Source organism: Rhincodon typus, chromosome 2 (assembly GCF_021869965.1).
Source record: "Rhincodon typus isolate 14 chromosome 2, sRhiTyp1.1, whole genome shotgun sequence".
Lineage (NCBI taxonomy): Eukaryota > Metazoa > Chordata > Chondrichthyes > Orectolobiformes > Rhincodontidae > Rhincodon > Rhincodon typus.
The window spans coordinates 43,355,537-43,371,167 of record NC_063333.1 but is presented as its reverse complement, the minus strand read 5'-3'; the positions used below and the strand labels follow the sequence as shown (position 1 = coordinate 43,371,167).

At 37.6% G+C, this 15,631-nt stretch overlaps 1 protein-coding gene across 1 annotated transcript in view; it reads right to left on the bottom strand.

Moving 5' to 3' along the window:
• rsu1 (Ras suppressor protein 1) overlaps positions 1-15,631 on the bottom strand; it is a 134,587-nt gene that overhangs the window by 55,765 nt on the left and 63,191 nt on the right. The window contains exon 8 of the mRNA XM_048615763.1: positions 4,348-4,480. Within this exon, the coding sequence (XP_048471720.1) occupies positions 4,348-4,480 (133 nt within the window). The remainder of the gene's footprint in view (positions 1-4,347; positions 4,481-15,631) is intronic.

The following is a 15,631-nucleotide window of genomic DNA, read 5'->3' as shown; positions in this document are numbered from 1 at the left end:
TAACCATACAACAGTTAATTGGTCTTGGGTTGGCTCAGTGGTAAATGCCCAATTTCTGATTGGTTTCTCAAGGGTCAAGGTCATCTTACTGGCGTCACTTCCTGTTATTTTCTGATTGGTCCTCTAGGATGCCAATCACTTTAAAAGGACAGCACAATTGCTGATTGTCCTTGAGAGGTAAGATTTCATTAAACCAGTCCACGTTATTAAGAATCACCATCCTAAATCTGTACAGCCTATATTATCTTAAGAAATAATTATATAGTAAACTAAAGGGAAATAAAGTAGGAAGGCACTATTGCAAGACACACTCAAAATTTAATTCACAAGAAATTCATATGAACTAATTACAGATAAAGAGTGCAAAGTAATATTACACCTGTTCTATAATTCCAATCAAAATTATATTTCTTTTTAAAACACTAAGTTAAAAAGCCAAGCCAATCTATGACATTGCAATACCTTGAGAACTAAACCTGTTTCACTTCATAGAATAAAATAAGCCATAAAAGTGTCTCCCCTCCACCATTAACCTGAGGCTATATAGTAAATCTTATTCAAGGATTCAGCTGGCATAACACCAGTATCATACCGACCAAATTCAAATCGAATGTGATAGAATACCTTTCTTGCTTAATCTCTACAACTAAGTGTTGAAAAATACATGAACCCTACATCAGTAAAATTGAGGCAAAAAGTGTTAGAGAGTCAGGGGACCAAAATCTCTGATTAACCTTCTGCGGTGCCACTGAAGATGCAATAGTCATGAATTAAACTGGTAAACATTGAGAGATCAGTTCAAAGCTTCAAGATAATACCTTTCTTAGCCAGACTTTAAACAAATTCACTTCTATGATACCATCTACTTAATTTCAACAAATACCTACTTAACGTAACAACAATCATATAATCAGAGTTTAAATGCTCATGAAATATTTTATCAAATTATAGAAGTGAAGATGTCTCAACTAGGCCATTTTCAATCAATCATTTTTGTTACTTCCTCACATAAGTTAATGAGGTTAAATATCAGTGATCACATATCAGATCCAATAGAATATTTTCCAACAGCTTCTATACTTTGAAAGTCAGTTGTATTTTTCCTTTTCTAAATATCAGGACCACATGATATGCCTTCTAACTCTCAAAATTCAACCCGGATCTCAATAAACCACTGAATGCGTGGGCCTAGTGTGCCCTACGTCATTCAATAAATGAAAATGGAAAATGGCATTAGATCCTGCAGCACTGTCAGTACTGAGTTCATTAAAATTATCTGGAACTACTTTCATGGTTAGTTGGTATGTTTTTTTACTACAATGCTGGGACTGCAGAATTTTTTCACAAGTGCACACCATTGTTAACATTCAAGGTTAAATATCTCAGCAATTAGAAAAATAAAAATTGTTCTCCTGTACCCCTCACCCTCTTATACTTCAATACATTTACATTAATAAGCTTAAAGGTTGTTAGCATTTCAACCCAGGCTGGATAATTACGGCTTCATGCAGAATACATCTATAACAATGAAAGCGATTTTTATGGAGTCTGCTGTGCAGGGTCTGACAATTGTAGTCTTTTATTACATCAGTGAGAGCTGTGTTTTTTGCTTCCTAACTTGTTATATTACTATTTTAGTTATCAACAATAAGCACAATACTTCCGCCTTAGTCTTCCATTACTTAAAAAAGAGAGTTGTCATTCAGACTAGCCACAAACTTCTTACAGCTGTCACAATAGTTCCTCACATATCACTAAAAAAAGGAACATCTACTAAAAGGGAAATCAGAAAAAGTCAATATTATCCATTAATCTGCCTATTACATTGAGATAACCCTTCCGTGTTCACTTTCTTTTTCAAGTCCTTTTGTCTTTAATCCATCCTTATTCTGAGAGTTGACCACACTACGAACAACCTTGCTCCACCGAGTTCTACTCTCTGTTGGCCTCACTGCTTGTCCAATAGAGAAGCTAGTTCACAGCCTGAAAATCTCTCATCGATATTTACAATCTTCTCAGATAATTCACTGTCAGCTAGCTGTCAGCTATGGCTTAATTTAGGTCATTCTTTTATCTAAGTTAGTGGTCAGTCCCATTCCAAGACTTGAGCAAAATAATCATGGCTAACAAGTCAGCATAGTATTATTGAAGGAGTGCTGCTCTGTCAGAGATGCCATCTTACAGATCAGACATTAAACCAATGGCTTTGCCTGAACTATTTGCTCTGACATAGAAGAACCCATGGCACTATTTCAAAGAAGAACAGAGGAATTATACATAGACATAGAAAATGGGAGGAGTGGGCCATTCATACATTTGAGCTTGCTCTGCCATTCATTTTGAGCATGGTTGATTATCCAGCTCAAAAGCCTGTCCTGCATTTGCCCATACCCTTTGATTCCTTAACGTATTGGCCCAGAAAACCATCCCATATATACCGAAGGAGTTTCACCCCCATGATATTGTTACTGATTTGATTTGTCCAACCTATATTCAGATTAAAGTCATTACTAAATTACATACGTTCCTTTACTGCATGTGTCTCTAATTTCCTGTTGAATGCTATTCCCAACATCAGCCCTACAGTTTGAGGATGTACATACAACCTGCACTAATGCTTTTTGCCCCTTCGTGTATCTGAGCTCCAGCCATCCAGTTTCCCAATCATCAGAGCTAATATCCACCTTCATTATTGTGTTAACTTCCTCTTTCACCTGCAAGTCCAATGTCTTTTGCATTTTGTCTGTCTTCCTTAAATAGTGAATACCACCGGATATTCAGTTCCCAACCCTGGACACCCTGCAGCATGTCTCTGTAATCCTGATTATATCATACCTGTTTTTTCCCTGTTTGCACAATTGATTCATCCATCTTCATGGTTAATGCTCTATGCATTAAGGCACAAAACCTTTTTAACATTACTTGTCCATTATTTTTCAACTGTGTCTCTGTTTGATCCTGGTCCTTGATTTCTTTGCTTATCACTTTTTTTTATTCCCCTTTCTATCTTTGGTTTTTGTCCTTTATTCCGCTTCCCCGAACTCCTTACACAGGTTCTAATTCCCCTGCCAGTTAAGTTTAAAGCCTTCCCAGCCACTCTAGCAAATACTCCCCGCTAGGACACCAGTACTGGTCCTGTCAAAGTGTAACCTATCCAGTTTGTACTGATCTCACCTATCCTTGTACTCCAGGAATCTGAGACCCTCACCCTTGCCAGCATTTCTTCTTGCCATCCCAAAAGTCAGTCTGGAAAATCTTCACTGCACTCTCTGTACAGCTAGAACATCCTTCCTCAGATAAAACCACCAAAACTGCATATAATACTCTTGGTGTTGTCTCACCAACACCCTGTGGAATTGTAGCAAGATATCCCTGCTCTTGTACTCAAATCCTCTCACTATGAAGGCCTAACCCTTGGCCCTAGCCCATCTGCCTTCGTCACCGCCACCGTCACACTCTGATTAGTGACAACACTCTGCTGCTGATCTCACTGCAGGTAGGCTTCCCCATCCATGATATTTCTCTTCTCTCGCCCGACTCACTCTCAAAAGTTTACTTCTTACCTCTGTGCCCCTTTGCATCAAATTGTATACACACTCGACCTTCGTCTCACTTTGCTGAAGTCTCCTCACACTGACCTAACTAAACAAGCGGTGCATGAATTACCTTTCTTACATGAATACAAACAGAGAAACTGTTTTAGCAACAATGATCAACACGCCATTTGCACAAAGGTATTCAGGTTCTTGAACCTTGCTACAATCAGGCAGCTATATTATAATGAAGGCTAAGCTTCAAAAATACTTCATTGGCTATAAAGTATCTTGAGACATCCAGCAATTGTGAAATATACCAGATAACTGGTATTACCAAAAACAGATTTAATCCCCACTCTGCCTTTGCCTCTAACATAATCCCGTAGAGGCACAACCAACAGCCAGAATGCTGTTAGTCATCTACTTCCTTTTTTAAAACAAAATGTGTACATGTTAATTATTTTAATGTCAGAGAGATTTTAAATAGCAATTCATTATTAAAGGGTAATTACACAAGTTAAAATTACAAAGCAGCATGTGTAAACATAAATTTAACATTTAAATAAAAAACATGAAAGATATTTTGAAGCAACAGAAGAATCAGGAAATCATTAGTTTCAGTGCAAGTGTAAACAGGCTTGCAAGCCAAATAGTGAAGAATGCCTTTTTTTAAAAAAAAAGTAGTGATATGGAAAGCTGAATAAAGGCACTAAATAGATTAAAATATTCTGAGCACTATCTGTATCTACAAATAATGCACAGGAATCTAGTCAATTTTTAAAATCAAGTGATTTCCAATCTGTCTACTTACTATTTGTAGGTTTCAGAACGAATATATTCAAAGACATGGGATACACCTAGTTGGAATTGGTCAGCAATTGGTGTAACCCAAGGATTGTTTTCTGCTTTGAAGACTTGTTTTGGACCAGTAAGATCTAAATTACCTGCAAAATTAAACAATGTATTAAGCATCAAAATAAAAAAAAGGTTCAACTTATCCAACTGAAATGAATTATCCAAACCTATTCTTTTGGATCTGCAGTAGATATCAGAAAATGTCAGTGGGATAAAAACCACATCCCTTTTGAAAGTTTCAGCCAAAACGATCATTACCATCTCAAATACTTTAACTAATCCTTACAAAAAAAACCTAGCCGGGAAATCAAACATCACTGAAAGACCAGAAGGAAGAGGGGTTTTCAGACGCCCAAGTAAATATTTTGAATCTAACTTGAAGGAATTGTAAGATAAGTGGAATAACATGGTAAGTAAAAGCTGAAAAACATCTTTAAAAAATAGTACATATATAGTGAATTTATTTTAACATTCAACATACTAACTTTTCAGCAGGATAGCTTGCAGCTCAAAAATAGGCACTGTAAATCAATAAAAGCTTCTCTTACCTCCCAAATGGAAGTTTAAAAAAGCATGCATTTTGTTGTTGCAAATATTATAATTCAGTCAAAAGAGTGTAAAATAAACTAAATCTTATTTCTAGTCTTCTTCTATTTGCTAATAGATCCTCCTTTCATAATGTTCCAGGAATAGCAGTAGTTCTTTCAGTCTCTTGAGCCTGTTCTACCATTTAATGGCATCGTAGGTAATCTTAACTTTGTCCATTTGTCTTAGTTCCAGATTCGTTTATACACTTGTCTCACAAAACTCTTTGAGAAATTGGTACTTGTTTGTGAATGGGATATTTTAAACTCCTCCCAAATAAACGTTAAAAAGGTACAAATCTTCCTCCACACACGGGTTCCTTTCCTTGCAAATATCCTAAAGGAGGATCATGACGGATTGTTTGTTTTATCAGTAGTATTGGAAGGCAAAGCTCTGCTGAAGGACAAACAAGACTAAATAAAAATAAATATTCATTGTCATTTAACTTTCCATGTTGCAAGAAGAAATAGGAAGATTAATTTTAGCAGCAGAATGTATTTGTCACTAGATTGCAACATATTAATTATTTGTTTGGGGTACAGTAACCATACTCAGTTTAAGAGTATTTTTCACTTCCTTACATCATTATTGATTTCAGAAATATTTTTAGTTTTTGCATAGTAGGAAAGGATTTCAAAGATAATCAGCAGAAAAATATTATTTTGATTTGTCCGCAATACTACAAGTAGGTAAGTAATAAGCCATTACTTGAGAGTAAGTTTGATTCTCACACACATTCATTCAACCTAATTTTAACAATTAGATTTGTATGAGTGAAGTACAAGTTCAAAATTGAGAATTACACCAAATAGGAAAGTTGTTTTGGAGGATGGGCGGGCTTGGTGTTGGAGCTGTTTAGTACACTGGAATTGTGACAAAATTCAGGAAAACATTCTAAACTTGCGTATGGTACCCATGACCTTTAATACACACAAACGTGAAGCAGTACATTTTGATACAAAGAATAACCCCTTTGAGAGGAAATGTCTTAACGGTATGGAAGATCACTGGAAACTGGAGATGCAGAAAACAAAGTGATACAAAAATAACAATGGAGGCTAATAAAGGCCTTTCTTAAAAAAAAACAGATTTAATTAAGGACAGAAAATTGAAAACGACAAATGAAACTAAAATTAAAACTGCTTACAGCATTTTTCATACCATAACTCAGAGTTTTGTGTATCATTCAGGTTCCCATATTATAACAAGGATATAAAAGGCACTTGAGAAGGCGCAAAATAGTTTTACAAGAATTATCCAAAAACTGAGGATTATAGCTATCAGGATGGACTGAACAGGCTGGATTACTGTTCTCTCGAACTGTGAAGGCTGAGGATTGTCTTGACAGAGAAAAAAAAGCATTTGATAGGGTTGGCCTGAAGAATATTTTCACTTGCTGAAGTGTGAACTCTGTACCAAATGCAGCACTTTAAGTGACTTGCAAAATACAAGAAAGCTGGATATATACAGGAGAGGGAAAGGAAAAGAGGATATGTTGATGGGGTTAGATAAAGGATAGTGAAAAATGGTTCATATGAAACAAACATTGGCATTCGTTTTACTGGGTCAAATGGTCTGCTTCTGCTGTTAGTTTTATACAGTCAAAGATTTCTACAGCACAGAGAAAGGCCCTTTGGCCCATCATATACACGCTGGTCAAAAACAACTATTCTGATCCCATTTTCTAGCACTTGGCCTGTAGCCTTGCATGCCTTGGCATCACAACTGCTCATCTAAATACTTCTTAAATGTCATGAGGGTTTCTGCCTCTACCACAGCAAGTTCCAGATCCCCACCACCCTCTGGATGAAAATGTTTTTTCTCACATCTGGTCTAAACCTTTGTCTCTTACGTTAAATTTAAGCCCCTCACCCCATCATTGATACCTCTTTCAAGGGAAAAAAAATCACCCCTGTCTACTGTATCTGTACCCGTCATTATTTTATACATTTCAATTATGTCCATTCTCAATCTTCTTTGCTCGAAGGTAAACAACCTTATGTAATGTTATTATGTAATTTCTATGACAAATGCTCTGATTGTGTTTTTTTTATGCAGAAGGTTGTATATTTACGTCCAATTACATCCCCTTTTGGCCCACTTTTGGGATTAAGCACATCCATCAATTTTCTTGAAGTCTTTGTTGAGAATGAAAAATACCAGCCCAATATGGCCATGAAGTGAGACTATTTCTAAGCAATTAATAAACCTGCATTTCAATTCTACAATAACACAGTCATTTTCCTCTGCCATTTGATTTTATGCAGTGATAGGCATAAATCAGCAACAAAGCAGATAAGTAGCAGAATGTACACCGAATACATTGAAGTATGACTGCTGTCAATATGAGCAGTATGGAGAGCAATAAGCTCAATACCACACTGTGGCAGCAGTTATATTACAACAGTAGGTAAAAACTATCCACAGCAGTAGAAGTGCTTGTACAGCTTTTGAGGCATATGCACGTTATTTTCAATCTTGATTATATTATTTAACATTATTAACTGAGGCGGTATTTGAACATTTGAATTCAGTTGAATTTCAAGAAAAAATGACTGAGGTAACTGGTGAATTAGCCATGAGAAGAGAAAAGAAAAAGAGAGTATTAAGAAAGTACCTAACTGCAATAAAGGTGATTTAGGTGAAGGAAAAATTTCATCCATACAATTAGAAAATATACCAGCCTCTTGCACACCCCTGCCCTCACCCCTTGTAATCTGCACCTTTAAATCATTGACATTACTGATATAGTAATGGAACCAAAACTAGGATCCGTCAATAACTTATTTCATAAAATGTTGAGAATCAGCCGATATGCCATCTATCTTCAACAGCACAGATGGTTCTAGCTGAAGATAGCAACCTAACCACATTTAAAATTCACATATATAAATAACTTGCCAAGTTTTAGAAGTAAGGTTTCATATTTTGAAACTAGGAGCATCAATCCCTGGAGCCAGGTTTCACACTCCTAGCTACAACCAGAATGCAAACTTGATTGGTTTAGCCAACATCAGTAGTCTTCCCAATGCAGCAACAAAAAAGTATTTTTATCTTCACAAGTCAGAACAAGTCATGACAAGCGTACTTTTATATTTCTTTTTTGTTCATTCACAGGATGAGGGCGTTGCTGGCTAGGCAGCAATCATTGCCTATCCCTAATTGCCCAGAGGGCAGTAAGAGTCAACCATATTGCTTTGGGTCTAGAGTCACATGAAGGCCAGACCAGGTAAGGATGGCAGTTTCCTTCCCGGAAGAACATCAAGGAACTTTTCCGATAATTGACAGTGGATTAGTAGTCATTGTTAGACTCTTAATTCCACATATTTATTGGATTCAAATTCTCTATCTGCCATGGCAGGATTTGAACGTGGGTCCCCAGAACATTACCTGGGTCATTATGCCAATTTTTCTTCAGTTTTCTGTCTGAAAATGGGTCTGACCCACAGGACCACATTCTTTACCATGGGTACAAGAGGGCAGCAGGTCCACCCCAGCCAGAATGGGCAAATCAGCACCAATCTGATGCACACTGGCCATCCGGTCAATTGACCCTCCATGGAATTTGAGCTGCTGTGATAACATCACTTTTATATGCATGTTACAGTCTGGAGCTAATGGGCAACAATGGTAGAGAGTCCAACTTCCCATACATAACACAGTTGACCAGGAAACTCTCCTGGTTCTCACTGCCTGCCATTGCTCTTCATTGGGAGGACATACAGCTGATATTCAACCTGTTTGGCCATTATATGAATTTTCTATGAACTTCCAGTCCTGGAGTGGGACTTGAATTTGAAGGTTCAGGTTCAGATGTAGTGATGCTACTCATTGCACCACATGACCTCCTTTACTGTGCCATGTAGCTTAGATACAAGTGTCCCAAATTGTCAGCACACACAGGTGTTCACCACACACACAACAAAAAGTTGAAGACTGCATGGCAGCCAGGCCAAATTCTGTGCTCTCAACAGGATTTATAACTGGCAGATTTTCCTTTTCCTAAGTAGAAGTGCCACAATTTGATTTATTTGATTTGATTTGACGTATTTTTGGCCAACCCTGGCAAAGATCAGCAAATATATTGATCATTCAAAATATTTCTGATTAGTATGGTTCTATTGTCTGCCGATATAGAATAGCATAATGTGGTGTAAAGAAAGACAATATATTAAGTTCATTAGGCTTGGAAAGCTAAGTGCGACCTGATAATGTGTGCCTCCTTCAATATGCCACAATGTGCTTTTTTTTTGACATTATCACTTTATAAAGAGCGCTATATTCATATAAACACTAAATTGTGTCATTCCTTGACAATTAATCAATGTTGCCTCAGTTAACTTTTCTGATTTCTTTTCTTGGCATGTTCTATTATTCAATAACACATGCAGGAAGCGTTTCACCTTTCTGTCAGACAGAAGCGATAGCCTTAGCTGTTGTACGCTCCAGTGCTTCCAGTCAGGGAATTCACACCAATCTCCCTCATCTGCGACTCAACCAGCTTTAGCATTCTAACTAGGATCAAACAGCAGGCAACAGGATTAAGCAATATGACAAAAGCAACCTAATAAGCTAAAACCGCTCAATTCTAAAGCTACACTGGATAGGTCTCAAACACTAGCATCTCCTGTTCATTCTACAATCTTCAGCAATAGGCCACAAGGGAAAGTCAGCTGCATAATGATTAGCTATAACCTTCCAACCGAAATAGACTTTATGGATAGAAAAGATCAAGTGTCATTCAAAAAGATTTTGTCTTGTACAGCCAAAGTGATTAGAGGGAGCAGTTACTGTACAAAATTCCTGTACAGTGTCCAACATATTAAATTCACCATGTTTTCATAAAATGTTAAAAATGGGTAATAATATATTCTATTATTTCAACCAAATTTTCCAATGCACAACTATTATTTTTTTATGAGGCTTCAATACAAAAAAATCTTATTAGGAGGGATTTGCTACCCATAACATGCACTTAGGCAAGTTAGTAATTTATTGTTGATATTAGGGTATTCTAACTTCTGCATCCAACCTTTTATCACAAGAACACGTGTGCCATTTAATGTGGATATTTTCATTCTTATTTAGTTTGTTACTTCATTCATTGAACACTTGGTTGATGCACATTGATTGAATGTATGTTTGCAGCTTTGCATTGTTCTCCTGCAGTGTTCTACGCAGCACCAGAAACAAATAAGAACAAAACCAAAACACTGCCTTTATAAAAACAAAACGAAAAAAATGCTTATCATGTAAATCTGTTGTTATTTGTCTAAATATTACCACTGGTTGACAATATGTAACATATGGTAGTGTCATGATTGTAAGAATGAGGCAAGACAATACATGCTAAACGGTACAACTTTAAATGGGGATGGAAGAGAGGGACGGGGCTGCTGTTGGAGAAAGCAGTTGATAAAGTGTATGGAATACATAGCTTTATCAAGAGAGGAAAAAAGTACAAAAGACACAGTTATGTTAATTTGATATAAAAATCTATTTTAGGCTCATCTGGAGCATTATGTCCAATATTAGACAATGTACTTTTTTGCAAAGAAGTACAGAAGAGTTTTACGCAGATTGTTCCAGGGATGAGAAATTATGGTCATGTGGACAGACTGGAGAAGCTGAAGGTGTTCTCCTTGCAGCAGTGATGGTTTAGAGGAGATTTGATAGAGGAACTAAAAACTATCAGTGGTTTCATACAGTCAATAAAGACAAACTGCTTCTAAAGCCTTTAAAAGGTAGACAACCATTCTGCACCCGGTAACCTGGGATCTTTCATCATACCCGTGACAGCTCTGATGATCCTGTTTCGTTTCAAAAACTGGATGCCTTACTAAGGTGGTTACTGGGAGACAAGGACTAATCTCTATAACCATGAACAATGACACTGTTACACAACCATATGACTGAGGCAGAGTACAGATGTAATGCATCACAAACTTTGACCACTGTGCAGATGATAGAAAATGAGGTTCCAATGCTTGGATCAGTACTTTGGGTGGGTGGGGGCATGGTGGTGGGGGTGGACATACACCCCACACAGAGAGTACCACAAAATCCTATTGTGATGAGCTCTGGACAACTGTAACGGGCAAGAAAGGATGTGATGTACTATGAAGTCCGAGCAGCATTGGTGGAAGAGGTATTATTGAGCAGGAGAACCATCATATTCTGTATGATACAGCATAGCAGCATCCAGAGCAACAAGTCAAACTGGAATTAACTGACACCAACTTCTGGTAGATGAGAGTTGAGTGCAGTAACCACTTGATGACTGTAAATCCGTTCTTTGTTGAAAGGCAAGAAGTCCCTGTCTGTTCCCAGAGGCAAATGCTGCTTATGTTCATTTGCGCATTGTTCACTTTTCTGACATAGTGTAAAAATGAATGGTTTGAACCTTTTGAAGTCTCTTCATAAATGTGATGGTCCCACACTCAACAATGAGAGAATCTTGGGCTCTGAACTGATGCTTTGTCAGTTTTTGGTACAATTTAGCTCCATTATTCTGACGGCGTCTGCTAATTACAGAAATATGCTGGTTTATATAGGAATAGTAGTAGACTAGTCAGTCCCTTCAGCCTTATCAATCATTATTTGATCACAGATAATTTCTACTTCATCTCTGGATTGGTTCTGAAAGTGTTTACAATTCAAATGCTACCATTTCTTTCCACTTTTCTGACGCTAATAGATCTCTACACATATTATGACTCAGCAAAATGAAGGGGATTGAACCCACTGGAAACTGAGATTGACCTGGGTCATATCCTATAAATGCTGTAATTCTATGGGGAGGGTTCTGCATTATATACTATACAGAACAAAGTTAGAGCTGCATTAAAACATTAATAAATGGTTATCTTTTCTCTAGTTTAAGTATTAGTTGCCTGGTCAGTAATATTGAACATGCATTGCTTTTAGTTGGTTTGTTAAAGTAAGAATGGAAAGGAACGGTATAACAAGAATCCCAGTTGCCGACTGGGATTTATGTATCTTTGTAATGGTTATTAGTCTCAACAAGGATCACAATGTAGGAAGTGAGCCATTTGACACCTTGAGCCAGTTCCACCATTTGATGAGATTATAACACATCTACATCTCAATTTTTTCCACCAGCTTGGTCGCTTATCTCTTAACACCCTTGGCTGCTAAAACTCAATTAATCTCAGGTTTAAAATGTTTCATTGGGCTAATAGCCTTGGTTAATGATTTCCACATTTCTATTGCATTGCTTCCTAATTTCTCCACTGTAAGTCTTATCTCTGATTGTCTGATTATATCCCCTAATCCTAGAAACCCTACCAATGGAAAAACCTGAAAACAATCAACAGGATAAACAAGCTCAAAAAATACAATTAATTTACTGCTTAACCCTTTACATTCCAGGGAATAAAAGTCTATTTCATGAAATTTCCCCTCATAAATTAAGCTTGGAACCATGGGAATGAACAGGTGAGCCTTTTCCTTTCTCATGTGTGGTGTTCAGAGCAGTGCTCCAGACGTCATCTAACTAGGGCTTTGTGTTGTGTTGGAAAGGCAATTGTACTTAGGGACAGAATAGTTACTGAGTATGTGCAAAATAAGCAATGTCACAGAGATGTCAGATCACACTGAAATGTAACCTGGGTCTGTGGAGTTCCAAGTAAGATGTCCTCTCATACCATTCTCTGTATATAACTATGTTCAATAAACCCTGTTAACATTCACTCACAACAGAATAGATCTCAAATTATTACATATATGGCAGCAGTAAAACCTCCTACTCATCATCTAGCACATTCTATCTAAAGGCTACTTATCCATTACCTTTTTCATTCATTATGTTGTATCTGAAAACTATAGTTTAATGATCTGTATACATGAAGCACTAAATCTCTTTGGATATCTGCTATTCCTAGCTTTTCACAATTTAAATAAATATGCAGATCTAACCTTTTTTGGTCCAAAATGGATTACCCTACACTTAACTGAAATCCATCTGCCACAGTTTTGCCAATTCGCTTAATTTTTCAACGTATTTTGTAATTTTATGCTTCTGTCTACACTACTTATTCTGCCATCTATTTTTTGAAAATCAGCAATCTCTATTAAGCTACACAAGTCATTCATAAATATTGAAAACTATTGACATTCCAGCACAGATCTTTATAGGCTCTCATTAGTCATTTCCTTCCAATTCCAATATAAAAACAATGCCTGAAATCCAGCTAATTGAAAACTGCGCGTTTTTATAAGGTGACATGCATCAATTTTAATTGATATTAGCTCAGTAAAACTCAGGACAATCTGGCTTGGTAGTGCACTGGTTTAGTTACTGCTTTTTTCAAGCTGGTATTTTTCTATGCTCTGAGTTGTCTGAGTGACCCTGACCCTGCACCACCCCCCTCCCTCTCAACTCCCCCGGATTGGCACATCTCCTATTAATTGAATTGAGGTCCCGATTTTTGTAATCTGAGAGCTGTCAAAACCTGAAAAGTAGCACAGACTGAGTTCCAATGTGTTTCATCAAGACACTACCTGTACATTCAAGTGGTATGTGATCAAGTTCACCAGGGGTTGATCTTTAGTCCGCTGATTTTCCCGAGCTATATCACTGACTTAGATAATGCAGGGCACAAAGTAAACACTTGCACGTCAGAAAATTTGGAAGAACTTTGAAATGTGAGGGTAGTGAGACTTTAAGAGGACACAGGCTGGGTGTACATGCGGGAGAGAAACAAAAAAAAAATCAATACAGAGACACATGAATTGATGTATTTCTGGCAAGAATGAACACAGGCAATATAAACTAAACTATAAGGCATAATTCTAAAGAGGATGCAGGAGCAGAGAGGCCTGGACGTGCAGAAACTGTTGAGAGTAAGTGAGCAGGTTTAAAAGGCTTCGTTAATAAAATGTATGGGATCCTGAGCTTTACAAATAGAGGCAGTTAGCACAAAACAGGAGTTTACAGTGGACTCTTTATAAAAATAATGGTTCAGCTTCAATTAGAATATTCTGTCCAGTCCTGGACCCCATACTTTAGGAAGGATGTGAAAGCATAGGAAAAATAGTGAAGATAAGATTTATGAGAATGGCTCCGGGCATGAGACACATCAACTACAAGGATAGATTGGTGGAGCTGATGCTGTTCTTTTTACAGGCTTTCCTACATTTCAACAGTGACTACACTTCACAGTGCTTTGAGACATCAGGTGGCCATGAAAAGTACTACATGAATTGCAAGTTTCTCTTTTTAGAGAGGAGAGCATTGAGGGGAAAATTCATAGAGGCATTCAATATCATGCATTGTATAGATAATGTAGGCAGAAATTGTATCCATTACTAAGCCAGTTATGAACCAGAGGACACCAAAGTGAGGTGAATATCAAAAAAAAATCAAAGATAACGGGAGGAGGATTTTTTATTGTAACTCTGCGTGGTTAGGATGAGAGTGTGGAGGAGATATATCCCATCATGACTTTCAATAAGGAATGGAATAATTTGTGGAAAAGAAATAAAATTGCAGGGATACAGGGAAAAGAAAGTGGAACTTGGTGAGTTTCTCTTGTAGAGTGCTGACACAAATACAATATTAAATAACTTTTCCGCTGTAGCCATTCTATGGCTGGGATTTTACAAAGTTTCAGGGAATGGGTTAGTAAGAAAGCATGGGGGGGCATGATTGGCTGGGAGGGTGGCACTGGCATGCTCATCATTTCCTGCGACTGCCACATTTTACCAGTAGCAGTGAGGTTAGCAGCTGGTCATTCCATTCCAAGTCTCACACAGAAAGCCCTGAACTGACCAGTTAAGGATGAGTTAAGGGCCTCTTCAGGCTGCTGCCAGCATTTTACCTGCTGGTGGATGTTTGGTTGGAAGATGGGTGAAGGTCTGGGAAGAGGCAGGTGACAACGGCAGAAGGACACACAAGGATAACTACCAAACTGACCGGCTTTGGACCAAGTAGCAAAAACTGACATGAACAATATGAGGTGGAATGAAAAAAAAATGAACTTGTGTTAAGTACATGAATCGCCAGTTTGGCAGAGCTCACAGAATCACTGAAGTCTTTCTGCACAGGAGGCGGCCTTTTGGCCTATTGTGACCGCACCAGCTCTTCAAATGAGGATCATTACCAGGTACCAATCTTTTGCTTCCCCCATCCCCAAGACCCCTGCATATTTTCATCAAAATAATAGTCCAATGCCCTCTCATTCTTGTTCCTTTTACAAGTGGGAAGTTTCTCCCGATCTACTTTATTAAAACCTGCTCATGATTTTGAAACCTCTGTCAAATCATCACCTCTCAGCCTATTTCCTACCAAGGAGGACAATCCCAACTTCTTAAATCTTTCCTCATAACTGAAGTTTTTCCTCATCCCTAGAATCTTTCATGTAAATCACATCTGTACTCACGCCAAATGTGTGAATATCCTTTCTATAACGTGATTTCCACAACTGTACACAGTACTCCAGCTGATGTTAAACTTGTCTAAGACACTAGTTAGACATCACTTCCTTGCTCTTGAAATCTATGCCCCTATTAATCAACCCATGGATACAGAATGCTTTGATATGTTCTAATGAAGAGTCACTGGACTAGAAATGTTAACTCTGCTCTCTTCCCACAGATGCTGTCAAACCTACTGAGTTGTGCCAGCAATTCCC